The 27,895-nt window shown below is 45.3% G+C and overlaps 1 protein-coding gene across 2 annotated transcripts in view; it reads right to left on the minus strand.

Annotated features, from left to right (window-relative positions):
* Nucleotides 1–27,895, minus strand: part of ATOSA (atos homolog A) — a 450,421-nt gene that overhangs the window by 283,942 nt on the left and 138,584 nt on the right. For both annotated transcript variants that reach the window (XM_086958313.1, XM_086958312.1), the window contains exon 5: nt 20,174–21,656. In XM_086958313.1, coding sequence (XP_086814439.1) covers nt 20,174–21,656 — 1,483 coding nt within the window. The remainder of the gene's footprint in view (nt 1–20,173; nt 21,657–27,895) is intronic.

A 27,895-nucleotide genomic window follows, 5' to 3' on the forward strand; every position in this document is an offset into this window, starting at 1 on the left:
GGGGGGGGTCACATACGCGACCTGTTTCTGCGAGCCCTCCACGAAGACACGACTGTGCAGACTTGTGCCACTGCAGGTGAGGACAGCGCTATTGTGAACATGAGCAGAGGGGACAAGACTCAACTCTCATTTGAGCAGAAGCGCTCGAAGTCTCAGGATGGGGCTACTGGAGAGGACCTAAGGCCGCGGTCCCCCGCAAGAAAAGACACAAACTCGGACATTCACAACATGCTCCAGTCCATGGAGAAGACACTGCAGAGCGGTATAGTGTCACTGGGCAACAAAATGGACGCACTTTCATACAGAATGGACAGAATGGTGGAGCGCATTGACAAGCATGCAGAAAGGCTGGACATGTCGAAGAGACTAATAACGAAGGTGGAATAAGCGCACAACACCCTGGATGCAGATCATAAGCAACTGGGGAAAGTGATAAGGGTCCTGCAAGACAAAACGGAAGACTTGGAGGCACGCTCTCGGAGATGCAACCTGAAGATTACGAGCCTGCCGGAAACCACAGCCACTGGCAAAATGGAGCAGTTCGTGGAGAAACTTCTGGTAACTCTGCTCAGAGAGGGGGTCTTCTCCAACATGTTTGTGGTTGAGAGAGCGTGCACCGATCTCTGGGACCTAAACCACTGGTAGGGGCTCCGCCTAGACCGATAATTGCGAAATTACTTAATTACCGTGATCGAGATGCGGCACTACGTATTGCCAGGGAGAAGAAGGTTCTGAGTTACGAGGGCGACGAATTATCGCTGTACCCAGACTTCACAGCTCGAGTCCAGGAGGCAAGACGTCCCTTTGTGTCAATAAAGAAGCAACTCAGATCTGGGAGTCGACTATGCCATGCTCTACCCGGCGAAGCGGAGGGTGAACAGACAAGGACACAGATATTTACGGATCCCAAGTCCCTGCAGCAGGTTATTAAACGCTGGGCGTCGGAACATCGAGGCACCCCGGAAAGCAGAATCCTGGACGAAGCGTCTGGGGGTCCACTGGACGAACAGGACTGAGGTCAAGTGCCAGTGCGCAAAAGATGAGTAACATGTGTGGAGTGGATGATTTGGCTGGGAGGTCCTAATCAGGGAGCCTGAAGGAGGAACAATCTTGAATGTGCATGCTAGAAAGTGACATTGTCCTTCAGACACTCAGCAGGGGGGGCACTGTAATTTTTTAAATAATTGGGACTCTATGCTATGGGAGGGGAGATTCTAGTTCTGAGGCGATAGTAAGGGGCAACAGGACTTTACAAAACGATAATAGCTGATCAAAGACTGCTGGTCAAGGAAGATATTTGAATGTTATATTATTATACCGGTAATTACTGTGAAATGAGTTATCAGACGCAAGCGCAGCTGGGCGAGGTATGGTTTCCTGGAGTAGGGGACTGCACCTTATTCGCTGAGCTACCTTCGCCTCAGAGTTTCTTGCACACTGCTTGAAATTCAAGGGAGGGGAACGGGTGGTGGGGGATGGGGTGACTTCTAATAGCGCAACCAAGTTGGGGGGTGGTCAGCTGTGGGAGGTATGGGAGGACACGGGGAGAATGTCAGAATTTCGGGGGAGTGGAGGAGGAGGGGTTCTTCTTTTTGATCGGAATAGTTCGTAAATGGCTTGCAACATGCTATGCACAGGTACAAATTACACAAGTGGATGCAGACAGGTTACAAAGGATTGAGGTCTCATCGGGGACGGGTGACCCATCTAGGTCATGCACATTGGCGACTGCACATAGTACAGATACACCCCCAAACACATGGCAGAGGATGACGGGGAGTGGAGCGGAAACTGATAGACAGTCTGAGCGCCTTGACATGGAACATTAGGGGACTTAATGATCATCGTAAGGTCCGGAAGGTGCTAAATTACCTACACAGGCATGATATTGATGTGGCATTGTTACAAGAGACGCACCTTCTGCAAACGAGTGCAATGCTGAGATACAAGGGGCTCCTAGGGAATATTAATACTGCAGGGTTTACGACACATGGCAGGGGGGTGATGACATGGGTGAATCCCAAATCAGCTTACACGTTAGACTTGTAGAAGTAGAGGGCTTGATTTGATGATAGTTAATGCATATGGCCCCAACTAGGATTGTCCTGAATTTATTTTACAGTTAACCTCCACGGTGCAAAGGTTGCAGGGTGAACGGATTCTGTGGGGCGGTGACTTCAACATGGTCAGGGACCCATGCTTAGATAGATCGGCTGCCCACACCAAAAGCCATCAGCAGCTGCGAAGGCGCTAGAAAGAGGGATGACATGCCTGGACTTGGTAGACGTATGGCGAGCGCGTAGCCAGCTGCCTGGGGGCTACACACACTATTCGGCATACCACAACATACACCGGTATAGATTACTGGTTGGCTTCCACTGGGTTATGGGAGAGCACACGGACCTGTAAGGTTCTGCCACGCTAGCTCTCGGATCACTCGCCGGTACTGCTCACACCGACTACCCACAAGAAAACGATACCCCCATTTACATGGCGCTTCCAACCGTACTCTCTGCTGGATTCGGTTTTTAAAGGAGAAGTAGCGGAGGCCATAGAAGCCTTCTTTGAGGTTAACGTGGGTTCAGTGGATAGTTTCCAGATTGCGTGGGAGGCATTCAAGGTTTAGTTTCGGGGCATAGTAATGGCTAAACACTCTGGGGTCCTAAAAGACATACGGAAGAGGCTGGCGAACCTTGAGCGGGAGCTAACGCAACTGGAAGATCAACGGGGACAGGAGGGGAACGCAGGAAGGGAGGAGGAAATGAAAGTCCTCTTGGAAGAATATCACAAGGCTGCGGATAGTGAAATTAAGCACCTCGATAAATATGCTACAGCTCGCTCTTACAGGGAGGGGGAACGGCTGGGCTCTGTTTTAGCTCGGATGCTGAAAGCGAAACGGGGAAGACACTTATTACTCAGGTGAGATCTGAGGGGGGAGATATGCTTACGGAAGAGGTAGATGTTGCGGATAGATTTCGGCAATATTACTCCGAGCTTTATGCATTCAGATCAGATGATATGGAGGAAGAAGTGCAGGAATACTTGGAACACATAGCACTATCCTCCCTCTCGGGTGTACACAGGGAGTTCTTAATGCCTCCGATAGAAAAAGACGAGATTGTAGAAGCCCTGTCAAGCATCAAATCCAATAGTGCGCCGGGAGCGGATGACCTCACTGCTAGTTTTTACAAGGCCTACATTAATATACTTCGGCCTCAGCTTGCCACGCTTTTCGATGACCTGGGTATAGAGGGCACCCTACCGAGCTCCATGAGGGAGGCAATACTAGAGGCGATCCCTAAGCCGGGGAAACCGCCTGAAGAGTGCAGTTCATACCGCCCGTTGTCCCTTCGCTCCACTATTGGTTGCCCCGGAACAGGCACGTTTTTGCAGTAAAACTGCTGTTTTAAAAACGTTGTATATTAATTCTGTTTGTTTTGGTCATTTTGACCCTTTTTAAAAATTGCCCCTTACCTGCACCATAAATTGTGCCCCTTCACCGCCGTTTTGGCGGGTCTGGTCCTGGGGTGGGTGCCTGGTTCGTTTTTGGCGGACATCTTGGAGTGGGGTGAGTGGAGTGAGGCGTTTCCATCTGATAGCGCTTGAGTGCGCATGTGCCGCCTGGGAACACCTATTTAAAGCTCCTCCCCTAGCGCAGCGGGATCGCGCAGCGGGCGTGTCCTCGCGTGGCCGGAGTCGTGCCAGAGTCCTGCCAGTCTGCGCCCGTCCGCGCTAAGGACGCGCTGGACGCCGCGGGGCTCTGGTTATCGGCTATTACTCCATCTTGCTGCCGCCATGCTGTCTTATTCGCGGGAGTGCTTGTTTGCCATCGGTCAGGTAAGCCGTAGTTGTACCCTTCCACCGGTACATCCATTGCGAGGCCCGTACCATTGCCCTTGCAAGGGGTGGGCTCTCGACTCTCCGAGTCCTCTCCCTAGCACTAATGCCCCGGCGACCCGCCGTACTACTGATCTTCCTTCCTCCCTGCGGATCCTGAACCTGAATGTCAGGTCTGCACTGAAACATTATCAGAACATCTTTGACCTTATTGAGGAGGAGGCTCCGGACATATTTGCTATGACTGAAACTTGGTTACAGGATGCGGACACCGCTATTTCAAATCTAGCCTGTCCACCCGGCTATTCCATGTACACCTTGAATAGGGTGTCCAGAGGTGGGGGTATAGCCTTAGTAGTAAGGTCCAATTATTCCTGTGTCTGGAGTGCCCTCAATATTCCTGGGTGTGAAAGTGCCTTGTTCAAGGTCTCTGTCAGCCCTGAATTTACGCTCTCCGGGATGGTCGTCTATCGTCCGCCCGGCAGCGATGTGGTGTTTAGAAATGCTTTCCCCGACATTGTTGGCCCTTTGGTCGCAGACTGTGCCAACTTTACCATCATAGGTGACTTGAATCTGCACTTCGACACCCTCTCAGGCCTGACAGTGCGCTCCATCTCCTCTGACCTAGAGGCCTTTCAACTTCCCCAGTTGGTCTCCCAGCCTACCCATTCGGGGGGGGGCATATTTTAGATCCCTTGTTTACCAATCTGCCGGGGACTAAAATTACTTCCATCTTGCCGGTGGAGTGGACAGACCACTTCTTGGTGTCCATCCTTTGCCCTGTCTCAGCCACCCCTTCCATCTCCTCGGCTAGACGGGTTCAGAAGAGGGCTTGGAAGAAACTTAGGTTAGAAGACTTCCATCGTCTTCTACTAGAGGAGCCGCTGGGTCCTTTGACGGATGTAGAAAAGGGGTATGACCTCTTCTGTTCCTGGATTACTAGGGCTCTGGACTCTCTGATACCCATTGTATCGACTAAAATCAACTCTAGAGAGTCGAGTCCCTGGTACGATGGCGCCCTTCGGGCTCTGAAGGGTGCCTGTAGACGGGCTGAGAGGGCCTGGAGGAAGACCTATGGGGCTGATTTAAAAGCTGCATATGCCAGGTCCGTCAAGCTCTACCATCGGGCTATTTGTCAAGCTCGAGCGGCTTTTTATGCCGCAGAATTCCGGAACAGTACTAATCCGTCGAAAGCCATTTTCAAGGCCGTAAAAGATCTCATGGCAAAGCGGCCTACCTCTACGACCGTAAGCTCTCTCTCCCACTGTGAATCCCTTGCCTCGTATTTCTTGGGGAAAGTCCAAGCCATCTATCGTACATTCCCTAGCATGGGGTCCGGTTGGGAAAGCACCAGTGGGACCCACCATCAGACTACTCTGCTTGTCTTCCCCCCCCTCACCTTGGACGGGTTTGACAAACTTGCGTTGCAAGTCAAATCTGGATCTCCATCCAATCCAGTAAGGCCTGCTCTCTTTCGAGATCAGGCTTTTATTGGACGTGCAGCTGTATGTTCCCTTGTCAACCTTTCCTTGGAAACGGGAGTGGTTCCAACTAAGTGGAAGCAAGCTGTGGTGTCCCCAATCATCAAAAAGCCCTCCCTGGACCCGTCCAAGCCCGAAAGTTATCGCCCCATTTCGTTGCTACCCTGGCCAGCCAAGATTACAGAGGCCCACGTCAATCTGGCCCTGTCTGAACATCTTGTACGGACCAATGCCCTCGACCCCACACAAAACTGGTTTTGTGCCGGTCACAGCACAGAGACCGCGTTACTTGTGATGGTGGAACATCTCCGTGCAAGGTTGGATGCTGGTCAAACGGCGGCGCTTATACTACTAGACCTTCGCGTCGCCTTTGACACGGTAGACCACAGCATCCTCCTGCATCGGCTCGAGGAGACTGGCATTGGCGGCCAGGTATTGCAATGGTTCCGCTCCTTTCTAGATGACCGCTCCTTCTGTGTTGCCATCCCTCCCTTCAAGTCCGATTTCCAACCGCTGGCCATGGGGGTTCCGCAAGGGTCCTCGCTGAGTCCCACGTTGTTCAACCTTTACGTGAGACCGCTGGCTGATGTCGCTAGGCAGTGGGGCCTAACTCTGGTCTCATATGCCGACGACACACAGCTGGCGGTTACTCTCAGCGGGGATGCGGAGATCGAGGCCCCCAGGTTTCAGTCTGGACTGAAGGCGGTGGCTAGCTGGTTGACAGGCAACTGTCTCCAGCTAAATGCCACTAAAACGGAGGTGATGGTTGTCGGTAAGGGAGTGGAGTTGTGGGGTGACCAATGGTGGCCCTCAGAGCTGGGACCCACTCCGACCCCGGTATCGGAGGTAAAAAACCTGGGGGTTTGGCTGGATGTGGGCCTCTCCTTTGTAGGGCACACCAAAAAAACCACGGCCTGTTGTTTCGGACTGCTTAGGGGCTTGAGACCTGTTCTCAAGTTCTTTGACGCCCCGACCAGGCAGCTGGTGATCCAGGCAACTATCATCTCCCGCCTGGATTATGCCAGCTCTCTTCTGGCCGGGGCCAACCAGGCCGAGTGAAACCGTCTGCAGCGGGTTCAGAATGCTGCGGCGAGGGCGGTTGTCGGACTGCCCAGATTCAGCTCGGTGGCAGGTGTCCTTCGTTCCCTACATTGGCTCCCTGTAAGGAAGCGCATCCTTTTTAAGGTTCTGTGCCTTGCCTTTAAGATTCTGAGAGGGATAGGCCCGGAAATCTTATCTAGCTGTCTCTCCTTTTACGTTCCCACCCGTACCCTCCGTTTCCAGGGCTTGGCCCTTGCTGTGGTCCCCAAATTCAGGCTCAGTCGCATGGGAGGCCGCTCGTTCAGTGTAAAGGCTGCGGCAGCATGGAACTCCCTTCCTGTTGAAATCCGTCTGATGGAGGATCTCTTGACTTTCCGGAGGGCTATAAAAACATTCCTGTTTTAGCTGCTTTTATGTTTTTCACTCTCCTGTTGTGTTATGCTCTACCTTGTCTCTGCGCCGGGACGCTCCTTGGCTGGAGTATCTGTGCGCATAATAAATCAACATAACATAACATAACATACCACACAGAAACCTAGCGTACAACATTCGCACGGTGTTTGGCACTATGCAGCATGTGCGGCAAGATGTGAAAGCTGTGGTGTTTTTTTTAGATATGGAAAAGGCTTTCGATTTGGTCGAATGGTCATTTATGCGTAAGGTGATGACGAGAATGGGGTTGGGGTCAGTTTTTTTACAACTCATCGACACGTTGTATCACAGGTCAACTGCGAGGGTATGTATAGGTAACCTAGTCACAGATAGCTTCCCTATCACTAGAGGCACAAGACAAGGCGGCCCCCTATCGCCACTGCTTTATGCACTGGTAGCGGAGCCCCTGGCGTGTGCTCTGGGGGAATATCACAGCCATGAAGGCATCAGCTTTCCGACATATAACATAGTTATATCTACGTACGCAGACAAAACGCTGTTGTACGTGAGGCAGCCAGAACGAAATCGGACAGCAGTGCTTCGCGAAGTTATGCACTTTGGGGCCTTGTCAGGCCTTAAGGTTAACTGGACCAAGTCATTGGTCTTCCCTCTGACCCCGGTCACGGAGGAATTCGAGATGGAGTAACCGTGACAATGGACTACGGACCCCGTCCGGTACTTAGGGATTAACGTGCACACAGACCCAGAGACGATTCTGCGGGAGAACTACACATAGCTATTGATAAACTGGAGGACGATGTGGAGGCGTGGTGCAAGCTCCCCCTGTCCCTGATGGGGAGGATATCAATCATAAAAAATTGTAGTTTTACCTCGGATGTGGTTTCTATTAGCCAATATACCAATTGTCCTCTCCCGATCCTTCTTTCAAAGACTGACGCAGTTGATGCTAAAGCTAGCATGGGCGGGCAAGCAGGCGAGAGTTAAATGGCGGGTTCTGACGCTGCCATACAGTATGGGTGGCCTACGAGCACCGGATTTTGAATTATACTAAGGGTGGCACAGTGCTCCCATTTACATGCTTGGATAGACGGCGAGACGGGCATACCGTATTTGCGTATGGAAAAGTTGTTTGCTGCTCCGCACTCGCCTCCTGCGACAATATTCGAGGACCCAGACTGTAGAACAGGCTATTTAGACTCCTTAAATGCCACCAGACACGCTTGGCATTACCTGCTACAACAGCAGGCGGGAGCATTACTATATACCCCGTCCAAGCCCATAGAATGGGCCCGCTGGCTAGCGCCGTGCAGGGACAGAGGAGTGGTTAGAGCTTTGCAGTCGCTGAAATTACAGGCTGCGGGAGACCTCTTTCACGAAGGAACACCCAAAACATGGGATCAGGTAAAGGAGGGGGCGGAAGCTACAACGCAATTGCAGAGATTCCAGTTTTACAGGGTGCGTCGGGCTATAATGGAGCACTTTGGTGAAGACATGCAGGAACCCCCGGAGATCCCTGAACTTACGTTTGTTGTAAAAACCAGCTCCCCTCATTAGCTGGTTACCAATATTTATAGGCTAGCAATGTCGCACAGGGTGCATGAATGCACGGTAGCCAGACTGGCTTGGCAGAGGGACCTGCAAATCACAATCGATGACATAATGTGGCAGTACTGCTGTTCGAACACACGACGAATCTCACTGCAATGGAAGCACAGGCTTATTCATTTTAAATTTCTCAACAGAGTATACTACACATCGGAGCGGTTATGTAGATATGGACTCAGAGACGAAGCGACCAGTGAGAGGTGCTGTGCATGGACAGCGGATTTCATACATCTAGCCTGGTACTGCCCCGGAATCCAGAAATATTGGGGAGAGGTCTTCAGGGAATTGGGGAGGAGAGTGGAAATGGACCTAACCCCTGACCCGGCCCTAGCACTGTTGGGATTTTCCAAAGCAATGCCAAAAGCTGTGCGCAGGCTAATAGACATGGGACTTTTAATAGCAAAAAGTGTGGTGGCTCTATGCTGGATGAAGGGTCTAGTGCCGACAATACAAAGATGGAAGCACGACATACTATACTGTTGCACGCAGATGGAGAACTATAGCGAACTGCTCCCTCCGCGTAGCCGGCCTAAACATTTTTGGGGATTGTTCAAGACGTATAAAGACAGGGGTCTGGGGCGGTAAACGGGGCAGGGAGGGTACAAGTGGGGGTGGTTGTACAGAGTACTGATGTGCTGACAGAGGGCCAAGACGAAGAAAGTAGTTATGTCACTGGCTGCCCCGCAGGGGTTGTTGGCTCAACAGCTGTGTGACCGCCTGACTTATTGGAATGCTCTGTAACCAAAGGACTACTCAGAAAAGTTTGCAATGCGGGTCTGTGAAAGTCTGACAGATGGATATACTTGATGGTAAATTGTTCTGAAATGTACTGTACCTGTATGATAAAATTGCATAAATGAAATAATTAAAAATAAAAATAAAAATTGTAGTAAAAAAAACAATGTTGCTTTTCAGAAAAATATATGTCTAGATATCTCTTAGGGCCCGGTTTATAATTCCTTCTCAAAAGGAGCGGAATCCTTTCTGGGGAGGAATTAAAGAGTAGACATTCTGTCATAGACTTGCTTATCTTGTAGCCTTCTAAACCTGTAAAGCTCTTGATAAGATACAATGCCCTAAAGTTATTGTCTGTTGTGGGTGTTAAATACAGCGTCACATCGTCCGCATACAGTTTTATTACCAGGGACCCAGATATAGGTGTTAAAATCAGACTATTCTGATGTGGGGCTTGGGCCAGGGGCTCAATAAACAAGGCAAATAATGGAAAGAGAGGGCAACCCTGCCTAGTCCCCTGCTCCATCACTATTTACCCTGCCTGTATGTTGTTAATAATCAATTGAACTCACTCCCTGGGATAAGGCCTGGATCGAGCCTATGAGTTGGAATTAAAATCTGAATTTAACCAAAATGAAAAAGAGGCACTTCCAATTCACAATGTTGAATGCCTTCTCTGTATCTCACAGGATAATGGCCGTTAGAACAGAGTCTGTTAGAACCAGATCTGGTTCTAACAGTCTCCATTACTAATGGAAAATATAGCAGATATTGTCCGAACTTTACTTCTCTCACTACTAGAAGGAAGATTTACAGACCACCAAAACGTATTGTAGTTCCACAGTCCTAATCAATTTGGAAGAGCAACGTGCAAAGTAAAGATCTTGAAATGTAAGCATTTCAATAGTACAGGTGATTTTAAACAGGCCATCCAGTGTAGAGAAAAATACATCTTTTCTCCCAGTCCTTCATCTCCAACAATCATCAACAATAGGCATTGTGGAATGTTGCTTAGTTTACTGATGTCAGCTAGGTTTGGAGATGCTCTTGGCTACAGTAGGGGTGTGCTCAAACATTGCTCATGCTGAAATCTGACATTTTAAGGGACCAATGTTCTCTTATTCCAAATGGCCATACAAGTGGATGTATGTTGGTCTCCTATATATCTGCAATTGAGACAAATCCTGGGTAAATTCAGGAGTATGGATTTAACTATATTTGTAGGTTTTACGTTTGTCTTGGTGAGTTTCCGGGGCCACGGTGGTGACTAAATTGATTGGTACACTACAATTACTGTTTGTCCTAAAGTAAAGTTAGTTGTCACTGCCAGATTCCTTCTTCCAAGACGGACTGATTACCAAGTTTCAAACTAGTCTTCACCATATGCATTTCTTGGTTGAAACTGGATCAGAGGATCATGCAGCCTAGAACGGGGAGACCACTTTGTTCTGCCTCTATTTTGTATATGCCATAAGGAAAAATACAATTTCAAAAGGCCAAGCGGCAGCACACGTCTCTGGAAGGTAAATCAGTCACATTCATTATTATGATGATCTGCTTAGAAAACAGATAACCTTCAGAAATCAGAAAGGAAAATGCTACTTACCAGTATGCATCTGTTCTTGGCATGTAGAGCTACAGATTACTACACTTAGCATTAGATCGCCACCTGGTGTTGGACTCTGATGATTGCATGCTGTTGTCATCTTGGATAAAGTCTTTTGTAGTCACGAGATAGGTGACTCCTCCCTTGGACAATAGTGCGCATGGGCATTGGCTCCAGAATGTTTATCGCCATGATGGGAAATGATGGAGTTAGTAGAAGTAAAGAAAAGGATGTCCATGCATGTGCAACTAAGTAAGATAAAACTGGAATAGATACAGGTACAGGGGAGGTGGGAGGGAGTGTAGTAATCTGCAGCTCTACATGCCAAGAACAGATGCATACTGGTAAGTAGCATTTTCCGTTTGCGGCATATGAGCTGCAGATACTACACTTAGCATTGATTGCGCAGCAGTGTCTCCCCTAGCGGTGGTCACCTCTATCTGTTGCAGTAGTTTGAAAGAGAGTTTTAAGGATAGCTTGGCATACTGCAGCTTGCTGCTTGGCATGCACATCAACACAGTAGTGTTTAGTGAAGGTGTGTGTTGTAGACCATGTTGCTGCCTTGCATATGTCCTCTAGGCGAATGTTCCCTAAAAAAGGCATAGAGGCTCCTAGTTTGCGTGTGGAGTGCGCTCTAGGAGGAACTGTTAATGTCCGTTTTGCTTTTTGATAGCATATTTGTATACATTTTACAATCCACCTTGCAACTCCACCCTTAAAGATGGGGTTGCCTTTATGAGGTGAAGAGAAAGACACAAAATAGTTTTGTTTTTCGAAAAGATTTAGTTCTATCTATATAGTAGAGAAGAGCTCTTTTAACATCTAGTGTGTGTAGAGCTATTTCTACTACCGAGTTAGGATTTTGGAAAAACACAGGTAACTCTACAGATTGGTCTAAATGAAAAGGAGTAATGACTTTTGGAAGGAATTTAGGATTAGTTCTTAGAACCACTTTGTTACGATGTAGTTGTAAAAATGGTTCTTGTATTGTGAAAGCTTGTATCTCACTTACTCTTCTAAGAGAGGTAATAGCAATAAGGAAAGCGGTTTTTCATGTGAGGAATTGCAATTCACATTTGTGTAAAGGCTCAAAAGGAGGCCCCATGAGTCTTGTAAGAACAACGTTAAGGTTCCACACTGGAGAAGGTGGTAACCTGGGGGGAATGATTCTTTTTAATCCTTCCATAAATTCTTTAATAGCAGGCACTCTAAAAAGAGACAGTTGGTTTCTGTTTTGTAAATACGCTGCAATTGCTGCAAGGTGCAGGCGTATGGATGAATATGCTAAGTTACATCTTTGTAAATGTAAAATGTAGCAAATGATATTCTGGATGGACGCGTCCAGGGGATCAATTTGGTTATTGTTGCAATAAATGGCAAATCTCTTCCATTTAGCAGCATAACAAGCTCTGGTAGTAGGTCTCCTGGCCTCTTTTTAAAGATGTTCATACAGTCTGGTGGTAGGTCAAGATAACCAAACTCTAAGACTTCAGGAACCAGATCGCTAAATTCAGTTGATTTGGGTCTGGATGTCGGATGGCTCCATGGTTCTGCGTTAGCAGGGATGGTGTGAGGCGTACCTTTTGGTGTGGAACTAAAGAGAGTTTTAGCAGTGTGATGAACCACGGTTGATGTGCCCATGTGGGAGCTACCAGGATTAATTTGAGAGACTGTTGTCTGAGCTTGCGTACTACTAATGGTATTAGTGGTAGTGGCGGAAAAGCGTACGCAAATCTGCCAAACCAGTTCATCCATATTGCATTGCCCTTTGGACAGTGGATGTGGAAACCTGGCGGCGACGGTTGGGCATTTTGGTTGAAGAACTTGCGGATGTAGTTCCCATTAGTGAATTTGTTGTATCTGCCGACTCAACAGATCTGCTATCTGATTGTGAACTCCTGGAAGGTGTTGTGCTAGCAGATATATATTTTGTGAAATGGCCCATCTCCAAATGTTCTGTGAAAGCTAGGACAGTTGTAGAGAGTGTGTCCCCCCCCTGCTTTTGTATATAATACATAGCTGTCATGTTGTCCTTTCGGATTAAGACAGATTTTTTTTGTACTTGGAATGTTTTGACTGCTAAGAATATTGCTAGCAGCTCTAGATGCTTGATATGGAACAATCTTTGTTGAATGGTCCATTGTCCTTGTGTCGTATGATGTAGGAGATGGGCTCCCCATCCTGTGAGAGATGAGTCTGCTGTGAGTACTATTTGTGGAACAGGTTCGAGGAACGGCCGCCCCTTTATCAAGTTTTTGGTGTTCCACCACTGCAGAAAGCGATGTGTGCGGCCGTCTACCAACACCAGGTCTGTTAGTTGCCCTTGAGCCTGGTTCCACTGTTGTGCTAGACATTCCTGTAAAGGACGCATCTGCAGTCTTGCATATGGCACACTAAAAATGCAAGACGCCATCATGCCGATTTGTCTCATGAACACTCTGGCTTGGAGAGAGTGTGGATGTTGGAAGAATGTGACTAAGGTTTGAATGCTCTGTATCCTTGCTGGACTGGGATTTGCTAGAGTTGTAGACTTGCTTATTGTAGCCCTTAGATACTGATGTATATGAGAGGGTTGCAGGTGCGACTTGGTGTAGTTGATTGTGAACCCTAAGTCGTGCAATGTTTGAATTGTCTGATGTGTGTGTTGGACACACTGATTGAATGACTTGCTTTTATGAGCCAATCGTCTAGATAAGGGAAGACATGTATTTGTTATCTCCCAAGATGTGCTGCTACTACTGCTAGGCACTTTGTGAATACTCTTGGTGCCGTTGTCACTCCAAATTGAACTACTTTGAACTGATAATGTTGTTCTTCCAACACAAACCTTAGATACTTCCTGTGAGCAGGATGTATCGGAATGTGAAAGTAGGCGTCCTTTAGATCTAGTGTTGTAAGGAAATTGCCTTGTTGCAGCAGTGGGAGCACTTGTTGTAAAGTGATCATATGAAAATGATCTGATTGTATGTAATGATTGAGGGGCCTGAGGTCGAGAATTGGTCTTAGTGTCCCGTCCTTCTTGGGTATTAGAAAATATAGCGAGTAAACCCCTGTTCCTTGCTGTTGTAAAGGGACTATTTCTATTGCGTCCTTTTGAAGAAGCAACAGAACCTCTTGTTCGAGCAGAGTAAGGTGTTCTGCAGACATTGGACGCTGCCTGGGTGGTATGTGTGGAAGGGTTGCTATAAGTTTGAGGCAGTAGCCACACTGGATAATTTGTCTTACCCACTTGTCTGTTGTGATGGAATTCCAGACAGGTAGGAATTGTGTTAATCTGCCCCCCCCCCCACAAGAGTGGAATGCGGTCGGGGAAGCGGAGGGAAGTCACTGTTTTGTAGTAGAAGAGGTTCAATTATTGTTGTTACCCAGACTCCTTCCTTTGTTGTTGTTTCCTCTATATCCTCCTCTAAAATATCCCTTGTTAGAGGATGTGTTAGATTTGAAGGATGTTGTATTGTATGCTCCAGTCTGTTTGGAGCCTCCTCTGTAGAAGGAGCGCCGAAAGGAACTTTTAGCTTGTGTGGACTGTAAAGCTCCCATAGATTTGGCAGTATTTGTATCCTTCTTCATCTTTTCACGTGCTGTGTCTACCTCTGGTCCAAACAGTTGATTTTGATTAAATGGTTGATTTAAAATGGTAGTTTGCACTTCCTGTTTAAATCCTGAAATGCGTAGCCACGCAGGTCTTTTAAGTAGGACACTAGTGTTTACAGCTGTAGATGCAGTGTCTGCCACATCTAGTGCGCACTTGATCGAGGCATTAGAAATTTGCTTGCCTTCTTGTATAAGGTTGTTTGCTTGCTCCTTATATTGGTCAGGTAGATGTTTTAGTAGTTTCTCTAACTGATCGTAATGAGCCCTATTATATCTTGAAAGGAGGGCTTGTGTGTTAGCTATACGCCATATGTTGGTAGCTTGCACATCTATTCTTTTGCCTGAAGCATCTATTACTTTGGATTCTTTGTCAGGTGGGGGTGCCTCACCTGACGTTTGTGGGTTTGCCCTTTTCCTAGCATTTGACACGACTAGTAAATCTAATGGTAGTTGTCCTTTAATGTAGGCTAGATCTGCAGGTGCAGACCTATATTTTTTCTCAATTCTAGAGTTCCGGATCCTAGTACGTACAGGGTCTTTAAATATCTCTGGAGCATGTTTGATGACCCCTTTAATCATGGGAAGAATTTGAACAGACCTTTGCGATTGTTCAAATGTGTCTAACAGAAAATCTTCCTCTGCCTCATCAGAATGCATAGTGACTCCATGGTAAATGGCAGCTCTGTTCAGCAGGTGACCAAAACCAATGTTATCTTCTGGGGGGGAAGGTTTTGATGGATAGGACTGTGGGTCAGGGATACCTGGCACATCCTGTGGGTTTGGGTACTCCCAGTCTGCATCATCTACAGGGTATGGGAAAGGCTCATCTGGGTCCATCCCTCTCCCTAAACTTTACTCATCATTATTTTGAGGTGAGTGTGAAGACATAAGAGGAGAATGTGGAGGAGCCATCTGTGGTGAATTGTTAAGAGGAACAGGGGAGGAAGGAGACGGAAGTATACGAGAAGGGTGCATAGGAGATGTGGCAGAGTCCTTCTTCTTGGCAGGTACTACAGGCGTGGGTGTTGTATCTGCCTTCCTCTTCTTGTGTGGTGTAGTGGATACATGACCTGTCTTTGGGTCACTGTAGATCTTCTTTTGCAGAGGATCTGGTTGGAAAAGGTCTTCCCCTTGTGAAACCTTTGTCGGTGCCAATTTTTTCGGTTCCGGACGAGGTTGCTGTCTGTCTTTAGCCTTAGGAGGTTTTACAATGTCCTTTGGCGTAGTGTTCGGCACAGACGGTGTTATTTTCGGTGTTGTAGGCTGTTTCGAGGGCTTGGGCGCATCGGAATCAGGCCTCGTCAGTTTCTGTACCGAAGACAATGGCTTCGGAGTGGAAGCTGGTCTCGTCGGCTTTGAAGATTTGGATGCTGGCTTCATACCTTTGTCTTTAGAAGTCGACAGTTTCGGAGCCGAGACTTCTTTCTGTTTCGGTGCAGAGGGAGCTTGTGGGATCGGCACGTGCGGCTTGCTCGGTACAGAGCTACCAGCAGGCTTAATTACTTTCTTCGGAGCCGAGCTCGATGGCGGTGCTTTCAAAGTGGTTTTTCGGTCGCGACTGGGCCCCGGAGGTGGAGTATTGACCTTTGCCTTCGATCTGGGTGCTGTGTGTGGTGCAGGGGCAGTAGTACTCACGCGCTAACCCGATGGTATGGAGTCATCTGAGTTGTCTGCCTCTGATACTATTTGGAGATCATCGGAATCTTCTTTGGGAACGAGCAGAACCTCCTCGTCGAAGACATCCACCGGTTCTGGAGCTGATCTCTGCATGTCGTGTCAACGGGCCCTCCGATCTCGGATGGTTTTCTTGGATCGAAAGGACGCGCAGGCTGTACAGCTGGATTCATCGTGTTCTGGCGATAAGCACAGGTTGCAGACCTCGTGGTGGTCACTGTGTGGAAACTTTGCTCCACACTCGGGACATCTCTTGAATGGCGTCCTTTCCATGAGGTGTAGGCCTCACGGCGTGGATAGGCCCAACGGCCCACGTCAACGACCGGAATCAAGCTGATTGAGTCGAAAACTGTTAGTCGATATCGAAGGTAGTTCGGTAAAGTTTTAATACGTTTTTTGCGCTTCGAAGTGCTTGAAAAGTCTATTTGTAGCCGGAGCGGAAAAAGTTCATCTAAACCCAGTGGCGGAAAAAAACAATCTAAGGATGGAGCCGATGCCCATGTGCACTATCGTCCAAGGGAGGAGTCACCTATCTTGTGACTACAAAAGACTTCTTCCAAGACGACAACATGCAATCATCCGAGCCCAACACCAGGTGGCGATCTAATGCTAAGTGTAGTATCTGCAGCTCATATGCCTCGAACATACTTTTCCTTTTGAAGATGCTGTACTGCCATGCAGATTTATCTCTAGCCACCAACGGTATGATTAAGTCTACCTTCAGCTGAAATCATCAAGATAAAGAGTGTCTTCTGTATTTTTCCTAAATTTGATAATGCTAAAGCACACAGGGCAGGGGTTAAAGAAATTAAAATAAAGAATCCTCTACATGTCTGGAACTAACTGTACTCAAATTTTGAAACTGCTTGCTAACCTTAAGCACAGAAATACTGTGGTCTCAATAGAAATGTAAGGGACTGGTGTATCAAATTCATTAGTGATTCGAAGTAGCACGTTGCCACATGGTGCAAGATCATCAAGTGACAAGAAGTTGAAAGACCCTGTATAAGATGGAGCCGTGGGCAGAAGATCTGCCAATTACATTTTGGTCAACTGAGAAAGAACTCTAGCCAAAGAGGATTGGTACTGGAAACAATGCCTTTTTCGATGAACAATAGGTGAAAGATGTTGGAGGAGTTGAAAAGGCCTCAAAGAGTTTGAGAGGCGAAGTATATTCCCATGTGATCAGCGCCTCTGCAGTTTTTCCTCCTAGTAAGTGGCCATAAGGTGGTCCATGTTAACTGCAAAGTCATAGAATGAGGGGTTTATATGGTGGGATTTGGCCAAAACACCTAACCGCTATGTGATGAATGATGGGAAGAAGAAAAAAAGAGAACTGGATAGCCTCAGTCTTAATGGAAAATTAAAACAGGTTATGTATAGGTCATAAAGTGGGATCAGATACTTGTAATCTCCGATTAGCCTTTTGTTGCAGTGTAAAAAAAAAAAAAAACACCCCTATATATACTGGAAGCAGAATATGTACCTTGCCCAATAGCCGTTTTTAATATTGTTACAGCAGACTTATTTCTGCTCAGGAAGGCGGACACCCCATCCATCACAGTACAGTACAGTAGTGCATTGCACTGTGAAATGAAGACAAAGTTTTAACAACTGAGCATTCCCCACCCATACCATAACACTTTAAACATGATTTAAGCAGAGAAACAGCAAGGAAAGTGGAGCAGCAGTATTTACAACCGGACTAAATCTAGTCAAAAATAGTTACGGCATGTCAAAAGAGCTGCACGAACAGTATCAAAAAGAAGAGAAAACCCTATAAAGATATAAAGAGGGAGCAGTGTCGATATCAGGCCAGCTCTCCAGATCCCAGGGGGCTCAGATGTACTGGGCAATCCTTGTGGCAAGTTGCGACTGTTATCGCCAAGTCATTAGAGCCAATAATTATTCTAGGGCTCACCTAATGGCAAGATTCTGATTAAGTTGTGGGGGGGATGGCAAAGGTCATCATCTTTGTGGTACCAATATCAATAAACTAATCATTTACAATGGTACGTTTTGGATTTGACATCAGTCAGGCTGTCACAGAGGCATATTTGGGTTCTGTAATGTTCCAGGAAGATGTGAGATGCCCAAAGAAAAGGAAGAGCAGGCTGGGCAACATAAAATAAAAGCAACAGCTCACCCTAAAGACTTCTAGGATACATCTGCCATTGACCTTAAGTTCCGCCAGATACGATGAGAAAAAAAGTACCCTTTGAATGGGGGCTTGGAAAGAGGCACAGAAAGCTGCTACTGCAGATTTGCGTTTTTTAGAAGGGTTGTGCATTTGAAACTTGGGCCTAGATGTATCAAGCCTTTTGCGATTCCTTAAGGCCGAAATTCTGCGAATTTCGGCCTTAAGGAATCGCAAACGGACATTTTGCACTTTTTGAGATGTATGTAAAATTAGCAAAATAAGGAATCGCAAAAAATTGCGATTCCTTATTTTGCTTAAGCATTTAAGGAATCGCAAATTTGCGATTCCTTAAATGCCATGTATGAAGCTTTTTTTTCTTGCGAATTCAGGTTAAGGAATCGCAAATTAACACGAACTTGAGGTTCGTGTTAATTTGCGAATTCCTTTACAAAAGCAAAATGTGCCAATTTTGAGTGTGGCATGTGACACACATACATGCCCACAGGGCATGTATGTGCGCCATATGCACACACATGTAAGTTTGAGGGGTGCAGCAGGGTGTCCATGAGACACCCCTGCACCCTTGCAATAATTCTCAAATTGCGATTAGCAAATAGCGAAATCGCAATTTGAGAATTTTTTCAAAATCAATCCTATGGGCCTCCTGGCCCATAGGGATGAATGGAAAATTATTCCTAATTTGCGAATTCGCAACGTGCGAATTCGCAAATTAGGAATCATAAGGAATCGCAAAAAAAAAGCGATTTTCTACATACATCCCATTTTGCTAATTCTTAATAGCGATTCGGTAAAAATCGCTATTAAGAATTCGCAAATGAGAACGATGATACATCTAGGCCTGTGTGACTGTCTTGGCACTGCTTCTTACACAAGTGGGCAACAGGTGCTTGCAGGTGCAGCTGGGCTTCAAGGTTCTGCCACATTTTGGATCACCCACTTCGCTTTAAGGAGGTCTGCCTTTTTTCCCCAACATCCACAGCAACTGCCGGCTTCTTTGCAAACCTAGTGTCAATACCGGGGTCTTGTGGTTTTCTCCTTCAGGATGAGCTTGATTCTTGCCACTCCAAAATGTCTCTGGCCATCAAACAATGTACATTGTACGAATGTACAAACGTTACTCTGCAATTCTCCAATCACAATCCTTCTACTCCACAGCTTCAAGTCCCTCACTGGCTACCCACTCCACTGTGTTGCACCACATTTGCAGTGCATCTTAGACTGACACAGACACAGAGATACACACACACATACCTACTCATCCTCCTCTCGAGAGCTACACAAACATATTAGCAGCTTCCTCACTGATCTACAATGCCATTGCACAACTGATCTAATACAGTTTCCTATACACACATTTAAAGAGTTATTCTTTTGGCACTCACACAGCAATACAACTGGAACACCAGTCCAGTGACAACTGAATATGCTTCAACCACACCAACACAAAACATGCACTACCATGGCATGCCTCAGTGGATGAATTAACAGTGCTTCAGGACCAAACAAGTAGAAGCACTGCACTATGTAAACTAGAATAAGAGTAAAATGACCTTTACAAGTTGGCAGATTTCCTTACATGCCACAAAAATAGACATAAATGGATCTGCGGTTTTAAACAACATTTTACACACCTCTGAGTTACTTCATGGAAAGGCCACCTATTATCGATCAAATGTGCATGCAAATGTTTTCAAGCAAAAGGAACCTATTTCCACTAACACTTGCTAGAATACTTCCTTTAAAATCCATTCAGAGCACTGAGTAAAAAGTAAGTGGTACAGTTTATTTTTTGCTGGAAATGGATGGGCTAGTGTTTGTATATGGATTGCAATTCTGAATAGATACAATCCCCTGCTCTGGAAAAGCACAGTGCATGCAAATGTATACAATGAATTTAAGATTTGATATGCAATTAAAGCTTTATCAATTTTACATTCCTCAACTGGTGCAAAAAAATAGTTTTTTTAAAAAAAGATAACAAGAACACTCAAATCTGTTTGGAACTTCATCATGCCTCTCATTTATTCCATATTTCTTAATACTTACCTGTGCATTTTCACTCTTGAATCGTTCACACTTAGTGAAACCATTTTCAAAATAGTTTTTCTCAGGAAATATTTGGTTTTCACCAATTCTTGGGTCTTCATTTTCGTCATGCAAACACTTTACTTTATCTGGTTTTTCTGCTATTGTAAAACTTTTATGGTCTTTTTTTAAATAATTTTCTATACTTATCAGTTGGATTTTTTTCTCAGACACTTTTGTATCCTTCGAGTCCTCATTTAAGCACTTCAATGTTTTTGTATGCACATTGTCAACCATCACTAGGTTTGAACTTTGTTTTTGGGAATGATCTGAATGGAGATGAAAAGGAATGCCAGTGCAAACTTTTTTATCTGTGACTGTTCGATGATTACATTTGTAAGAGCAAACATGATCAATGTTCTTGCAGTAAGAACAATGCTTTGAAATGTCACAAATAGTCCATTTATCTTTCGATGGACTGTCCGATAGTGTTTCCACATTCTGTGATATTTGTTCCCCACTGGATGATAATTTAATGCAAGTAAGAGGACTGGTTTTAGACGAAGACTGTTGAAATGTGCAGTTCACCGGTTCACCGGACTGTGCTAGAAAAAGTTTTCTTCTTGCTTGAGGTTTTGGTGAGGTCTTAAGTTCACCATCCGGTCTGGAAGAACGACTAGGGGTATGATGTTTTGCTTTCATTTTTCTTTCACTGTCGTCTTCTGATACAGCTGAATAATGGCTAGAGTTGCAAGAGGCGTCGGTGTCATTCCTCAACTCACTTTCATTATCACATGAATTCCAAAAGCGTTTCGAATGGACTGAACTAGAATCATGCATATTAAAACGGAGTCCAGTTATGTGTGAAGTTGGTGGGTCACAGTGAATCAAATGTTGAGCAATCCTTGCAATAACATCTTGTCGTTCCTGGAGCAGATTACCTATCAAAGGATTAGCCTCTACTACTGGTGGAGGTGGACATGGTAGACTAGGCACACAAGGAGAAACCAAAGAAAACGTTTTACAAGTTCTTGCTTGCATTTCATTGAATTGGGCTTTGGCATCCACTGCATTTTTCAAACACTGAGCCATACACAGAGGTATTCCAGTATCTTGCTCATGGCCTATTTTAAACAGTTTACCATTTCTAAGAGAAAAAGGAACATCGGGGAATAAACAAGTTCGTGCATGTAGTAAACGTTCAGGGGCCATATCCCAGGATGGTTTTCCCAAAGAATTATTTGTATTGGGGACAATTTGCGTCTCAGACTCCAAAGAATCACAGTGTTGCTGAGTATTACGTTCATGCTCTTGGGTTCTTTTCTCATAAAAACTCAGGTTGGTGTGAATACTACAGCTCAAAACTGGGTAACTGGATTGTCTAGGCAAAGACTGAACACTGACTTTTAAGGCCACATTGTGTGAAACATTCGGGACAGGAAACACATGTTCTGTTGGAGGCTGGGTAAAACTCAATTGTAGCTCTGCATCTGCAGCACTTACTCTGTAAGATAAGACATCAATACAAAGAAAAAAGGGTTAGATCTCTAAAGGTAATACATCTATAACACACTCATCCAGCATCTAAAACTTGGAAAAAAAATATTCTAAGTTTGCAGTCAGCCCTTTATTTATCAAAAAACACATGGCCAGTACTATACACCAAACAAACAATGAGCTGTAGGGAAGATTTGGAAAGTATTTCGGTAATCATGAAGCAACCATTTTTAAGATAGCATATTTCCAGTGTGTTTATATATCGATTATTGTATTCGGAAAACAACTAAAACAGAATGTTCCATAATCAAAATGTTTGATTACAATAATATTCACCTCATCCACACAAACATTCAAGATGTCGTCATGTTGTGCTGGCAACAAGTCACGATTGAGGCCTGTTATGAGAGCATTGTACACAGACTAGAAAGCAAACATTCTCTGTAATAGAACGATCAATGATATCTACAAAGACCCCCATAGCATGGAATTTTGGTATGTTGTGGTTAATTGTGCACCTAATTTTCTAAAGGGAAATCCGGCTATACAGATACTTCATTTTTGTATGGAGTCTTTCTGAGCCACAGACTACTGCACAGGAAAGGTCAGTGGGATTTAGTAATGGTGTGCACAATAACACACCATTATATTCCTTTTTCCTCATTAACCCCTTGCATGCTGATGACGAACCCCAGCCGTCATGCACTACGGTGCTCGTGTGCTGATGACGGCTGGGGTTCGTCATGGCCCGCCCCTGTTCATTTGTTTACAGCACAGGGGCGGAAACGGGCCAGCAGTCAAGGGGTTAAAACTGTTGCATTAACTGTGACTTTGACGTAGTTCTACAAGGTTTATTTTTATACCCACGGGTAACACAAGTGAACTCCGTTCAGTGCACCAGCACTAAATGTGAAAGACCGCTTATTGTAGTCCCACAGAGCTGCACCAAATATATTGTTAACCCTTTTGTTGCTAGGCCCCCCCCCCCCCCCTGTGCTAAGCCTTTTTTATGGCTATTTGGGGTAGTTAACGCTTAGGCCCCTGTAACTTTTTGACCACATAAAGTATCCACACCAAATTAGCACCCTTTTCTTCCATCATGGGATTTTAAAGGCACCCAGGGTTTGTTGATTTCCCTGGAGGAGACCCAGATATTAGCCAAACGAAACCTATTTTTCGGGGGGAGTTTAGTGGGGGGGATGGGGAAAAAGTGCTACAGAAGAAAGCATCAGTTTTTTTCCCTGCAAATGGCATCAACAAAGGATTTGTGGTGCTGAAATCACCATCTTCCCAGCTTTCAGGGACCGACAGACTTTTGTCAGAGAAGCAAAAGGTTTTATACCGTTTTGTCATTTTACTGGGGCATAGCCTAAGTTTGCTACTTTTTGTGCTTTCTACCACCTTCCAGTTAGTGGTAGAAATCAGTGAGAAAGCAATAATGGATCCCGGGAAGCTATTCATTTCTGAAAAGTAGGCAAAATTCGGAATTCAGCAAGGGGTCATTTGTGTAGTTCCTTCAAGGTTTTTTTTATAGAAACTAACAGCTGAAAATAAGAAAAATTTTAAATGAGTTGAATAAACCCAGCCATTTGTGCCAATGTTTTGCCCTGTAACTTCTTCAAAGTATGACAGATCTTTTAAAGCAATCTACTGTTACATCTGCTGGACCCTTCTGGTTATGGGGATATATAGGACTTGTGGGTTTACCAAGAACGGCAGGAACCCAGAGTCAATAACTGAGCAGCATCTTGCAATGTTTTTTTATAGTGTACCGGGAATATAGCAACTCATTTGGGAAAATAAAACCAGTGAAAAATCGGTATGAAAGGCACCTATGTAATACCGAAATGGGAACAAAATTATAGAGTTTAACAGTAGCTATTTTCACATCTCCAAAATTGCGGGTACCCATACTAGCATGTGAATTATAGGACATTTTTCAAAGTGACTTCTTTTTTTACACATGGTCTTACATTTGTAAGGCAGAAATGCATAGAAAGTAGTACCTCACTTGTGTGGGTATGGCTAGTGCCCGTGACAGGAAGAGGCCTTAAACACAACGTGGACACTCCACATTTTTACAGTGAAAACAGACCCCTTTTTTGCGAAGTACCTAGCTGTGGATTTTGTACCCTTGCTCAGCTGGCATCTAGGGAAACCTAGCATATCTATAATTTTTTTTTTTAACTAAGCACCCAGAGGAATCTAGGATGGGGTGACTTGAGTGGCTCTCGCCAGGTTCTGGTACCCAGAATCACTTGCAAACCCCGAACTATGTCAAAAAAACCAACAAAAGACATTTTCCTCACATTTCTGTGAAGGAAAGTTCTGGAATCTGTGTGGATCCACAAAATTCCACCCACCCCACATTCCCAAAAGTCTTCCTGCCAAAAATGATACCTCACGTGCGTGGGTAGGCCTAGTGCCAGTGACAGGAAATTGCCCAGAAAGCAATGTGAACACACCACATTTTTACAGTGAATACTGACCCCTTTGTGGAAAGTGCCTAGCTTTAGATTTTGAACCCTAACCCTGCCTGCACCAATGGAAACCTTGCAAACCTATACATTTTTGAAAATTGAATACCCCGCGGAATCCAAGAAGGGGTGACTAGTGTGGCTCTCACCAGGTTCTGTTACCCAGAATCCTGTGTAAACCTCAAACTTTCTTTAAAAAAACATTTTCCCCACATTTCTGTGATGGAAAGTTCTGGAATCTGCCTGGGTCCACAAACTTCCACCCACCCAGCATTCTCCAAAGTCTCCTGATAAAAATGGTACCTCACTTGTGTGTCTGGGTCAAGTATCCATGACAGGCAAAGGCCCAAAACGTATTATGGAGACATCAATATTACCTATCACAAAACAACCTGGTTTTGCAAGGGGGGGCGACTGGGTTTTTGGCCCCGGGCTCAGTGGCCATCTAGGGAAACCTACAAAACCCACACATTTCTGAGAACAAGACACCCGGGGGAGTCCAGTGAGGTATGGCTTGCGAGGATTCCCCAACGTTTTCCTACCCAGAATCCCCTGCAAACCACAAATTTAGCTGAAAAAAAATCACTTTGTCCACACATGTTTGTGTGGAATCACTGTGCCGGCACAAATGTCCTACCACCGAGAGTTCCCCTTGGTCTCCAGAGTAAAATGATACCTCACTTGTGTGGTTGTCCAAAGCAGAATCAGAAAAGTCATAAGCACTAAATAGTCCCGCCATGAGCATTAAGAAATAATTATATATATATATATATATATATATATATATATATATATATATATATATATATATATATATATATATACAAACACACACACACAACAAAGAAGTGCCAAGCCAGGTTTGCAGTTGCACTGGTAATTATTTCATTTTTCTGCAAACTTAACCCTATGCGTTTTGGCTTGAGCCTAGTTCACAGGTGGGTAACATCACGCTCATTTGCAAGTGCTGAATATTAGTCATGTGACTTTCCAGGGCAATACGAGTTTCAGGATGCAACAGTGTGACTATTTGACCAGCATAGGCAGTACATACAATTCCTTTAGACCTAAATAGTCTTAAACGCTGCCTGCTACTGTCATATCCTTCTTGGCAAACAAAGTGAATACAATGTATATAATATACACACATGTATATAAATATGCAGCCAAACAACAAAAAAAGAGAGAGGTCTGAACTGGTCAAGCCCACGGCTACCAGAAACGTGGAGCAAAAAGATAAGCGAGATATTATTGATCACAGTCACTCTAGTTGAGTGGGATCACAGTCACTCTATTTGAGTAGGAAAGCCCTCACACACCGACCTAGTCAGTGTCATGCTTCATCATCGGGCCCCACCGAAGAGACCGAGTGTCTCTTCGGTGTGCTGCGACGCCAGAAAGACTGCGGAGCTGGTTGTGTGGGGAGGATGTGTTGTGAAGATTCTCAAATTAAAAGTGACTAACAGGGTATCAAAAAAACTTTAATAAGTGATCCCTAAGACACGTGTAAGTGGTATATGTGTCTGAATTTAATAGCCAAGGTTATTAGGATCTAGTTTAAATTCAGCTAAATACCACAAATTTATTAAAATCAGTCAACATGTTTCTGCCTTCAATGTGGTATATATTCACCATGGCATTCTTCAGGACTATAACCCCGGCGGTATGGACACTCTAATAGTCCACCCTGACCTGGGGGCGTGAAAGTGAAAAGGAAAAGTGAAAAAAGTGCTTAAAAATGGGAGAGCAATTTGCTCAATCCAAAAAACCCCAAAATTAGGGGTGTATCAGCACCTGTAGGAAAAGATATACAAACAAACACATAAAGACATACATACAATTAGTATATGCCAGCGTAGACTTATCGTAGTGCTCCTAAGATGGTGGCAAACCTTTGTGTGCACACAATAATAGATAACTTATGCACCATCCAAGTAGCCCTTTGGGAATAATCGTATTTGCTAGGAGGTGAAGTGCTAGAGGTGGTTTAAAAACTACTATTGTAGTGAAGGAGATAAAAACGCGATGTGAACTCTCCATGAGAAGGGATCAATTTGACCAAATGGTCAGTGACCCCCACAAGATGGTGAAATATGGAGAACATCTCACTTTAAAAATGGGCGCTACTTGCACCATGGGTCTCGGGAGGGGGGTTGGAGCGCGATTGGCACATCCTAAGAAAAAGTACAGAGTCGAAATGTCAGCATAACCCATACAACACACAGGCACTTAGCTTTGTTAGTCGTAGTAATCGTTCCGCTGTGGATGTAGACTCACGCCCTCAGCGCTCACAGCCCGCTTTTAAACCTGTTGCGACCCTCTAGACCGGACCCCGACGATGGGAAGCGGGGCCGGTGAATGCGTATAAGAGCGCTTTGTTTACGCGCTCGATTCCGGGTTTGGGCGTGCCTCGCTGTTCTCGCGATGGGCGTGTCTCAGTGAAAGCGAGGCTTGGGGCGCACACGCCCACTAAGGCGGATGCGCGTTACTGATCGGACCGAGGCTTGAATTAAGGAGCCTATCCCTACGCTAAGCCTCAGGGGGGTGTGTACACGCTGATAGTTGTTATGACGACCAAGGGAAAACATTGTCTCTCGGAAAAGGGAGCGAGGGATTAGCTATTTCGGTGGCAAGATTTACTTTGCAATCAGGAACTTGGAACTGCTATAAACCAGTGGGTTTATAAATAGGGAAGGACAGTGTGAGAGAGCACATATTGGCAAAAAAAGGATTGTGATTTTGTACACATAGATTGAACTGTGGACTGGGATGTTAAAGCACACAGAGTTTTTATGAAAAATAAATCGACTATTGCATGTTTTTAAACAGATCAGTTCTGTGTAGTATTTGACAGCCCGCTGGAGTTAAAGAGTTCATGTTAGGACTGTGTTCCAGGGGATATCGTCGTTGAGCCCATTGACATTTGTCCCCAGACGGTATACCCAACGCTGTTCCTTTTCGAACAGTCTATTTTGTATATTCCTTGCACCATCAATTGCTTCAATGACAGTCCACGTCATGTCATTAGTGGTATGATTCTTTTCTAGGAAATGGCGGCTCAGCTTAGTGGTTACTTTCTTGCACCTTATGTTACTTCGGTGTTCGCAGATCCTTTGTTTCACTTTTCTAGTGGTCATGCCAACGTACCGAAGGTTACAGGAACATGTGATCAGATAGACCACATTGCATGAGTTGCAATTAGTATGAACACGTTGCGTCCACACTTTCCCTTCTTCCAATGTCAAGGTTTTTGTAGGTTGTGTTAAATGGCAAACACTACAATCCGAGCAGGGATAATGCCCGGTGATTTTAGGGAGTCCCCACGATGTTGTTACTGATGGTGTGATATTCAGTGGATTCTCTTTTGGGCGTGTGTGGACCAGCGTATCTTTTAGACTGCGTCCCTTTTTAAAGGAAAAAAGGGGTTTTTCCCATCCTTTTTAAAGGTTCTTACAATACTCCAGTGTTTATTTATACTCTTTTTCATGGTGTTGGAGAGGCTGCTGTATGTCGTGACACAGGTAAGTGGAATCTGATTAGTTCTTTCTTCAAGGAGAGCTTCCCTTGGCTGATTTTTAGCTCTTTTAAATCCCTTGTTTAGTGTGGAGTTAGGATAGCCTCTGCAATTCCTCCGCAATTTCTCAGGCTGCGGAGGAATTGCAGCACAACCACAGACTTTAAAAGTCAATCAGCTGATCTGACCGAAAAATTGAGAAATAGAGGCTATCCTAACTCCACACTAAACAAGGGATTTAAAAGAGCTAAAAAT

The sequence above is a fragment of the Lissotriton vulgaris genome, chromosome 2_1 (genome assembly GCF_964263255.1).
Source record: "Lissotriton vulgaris chromosome 2_1, aLisVul1.2, whole genome shotgun sequence".
Taxonomy (NCBI): Eukaryota; Metazoa; Chordata; class Amphibia; order Caudata; family Salamandridae; genus Lissotriton; species Lissotriton vulgaris.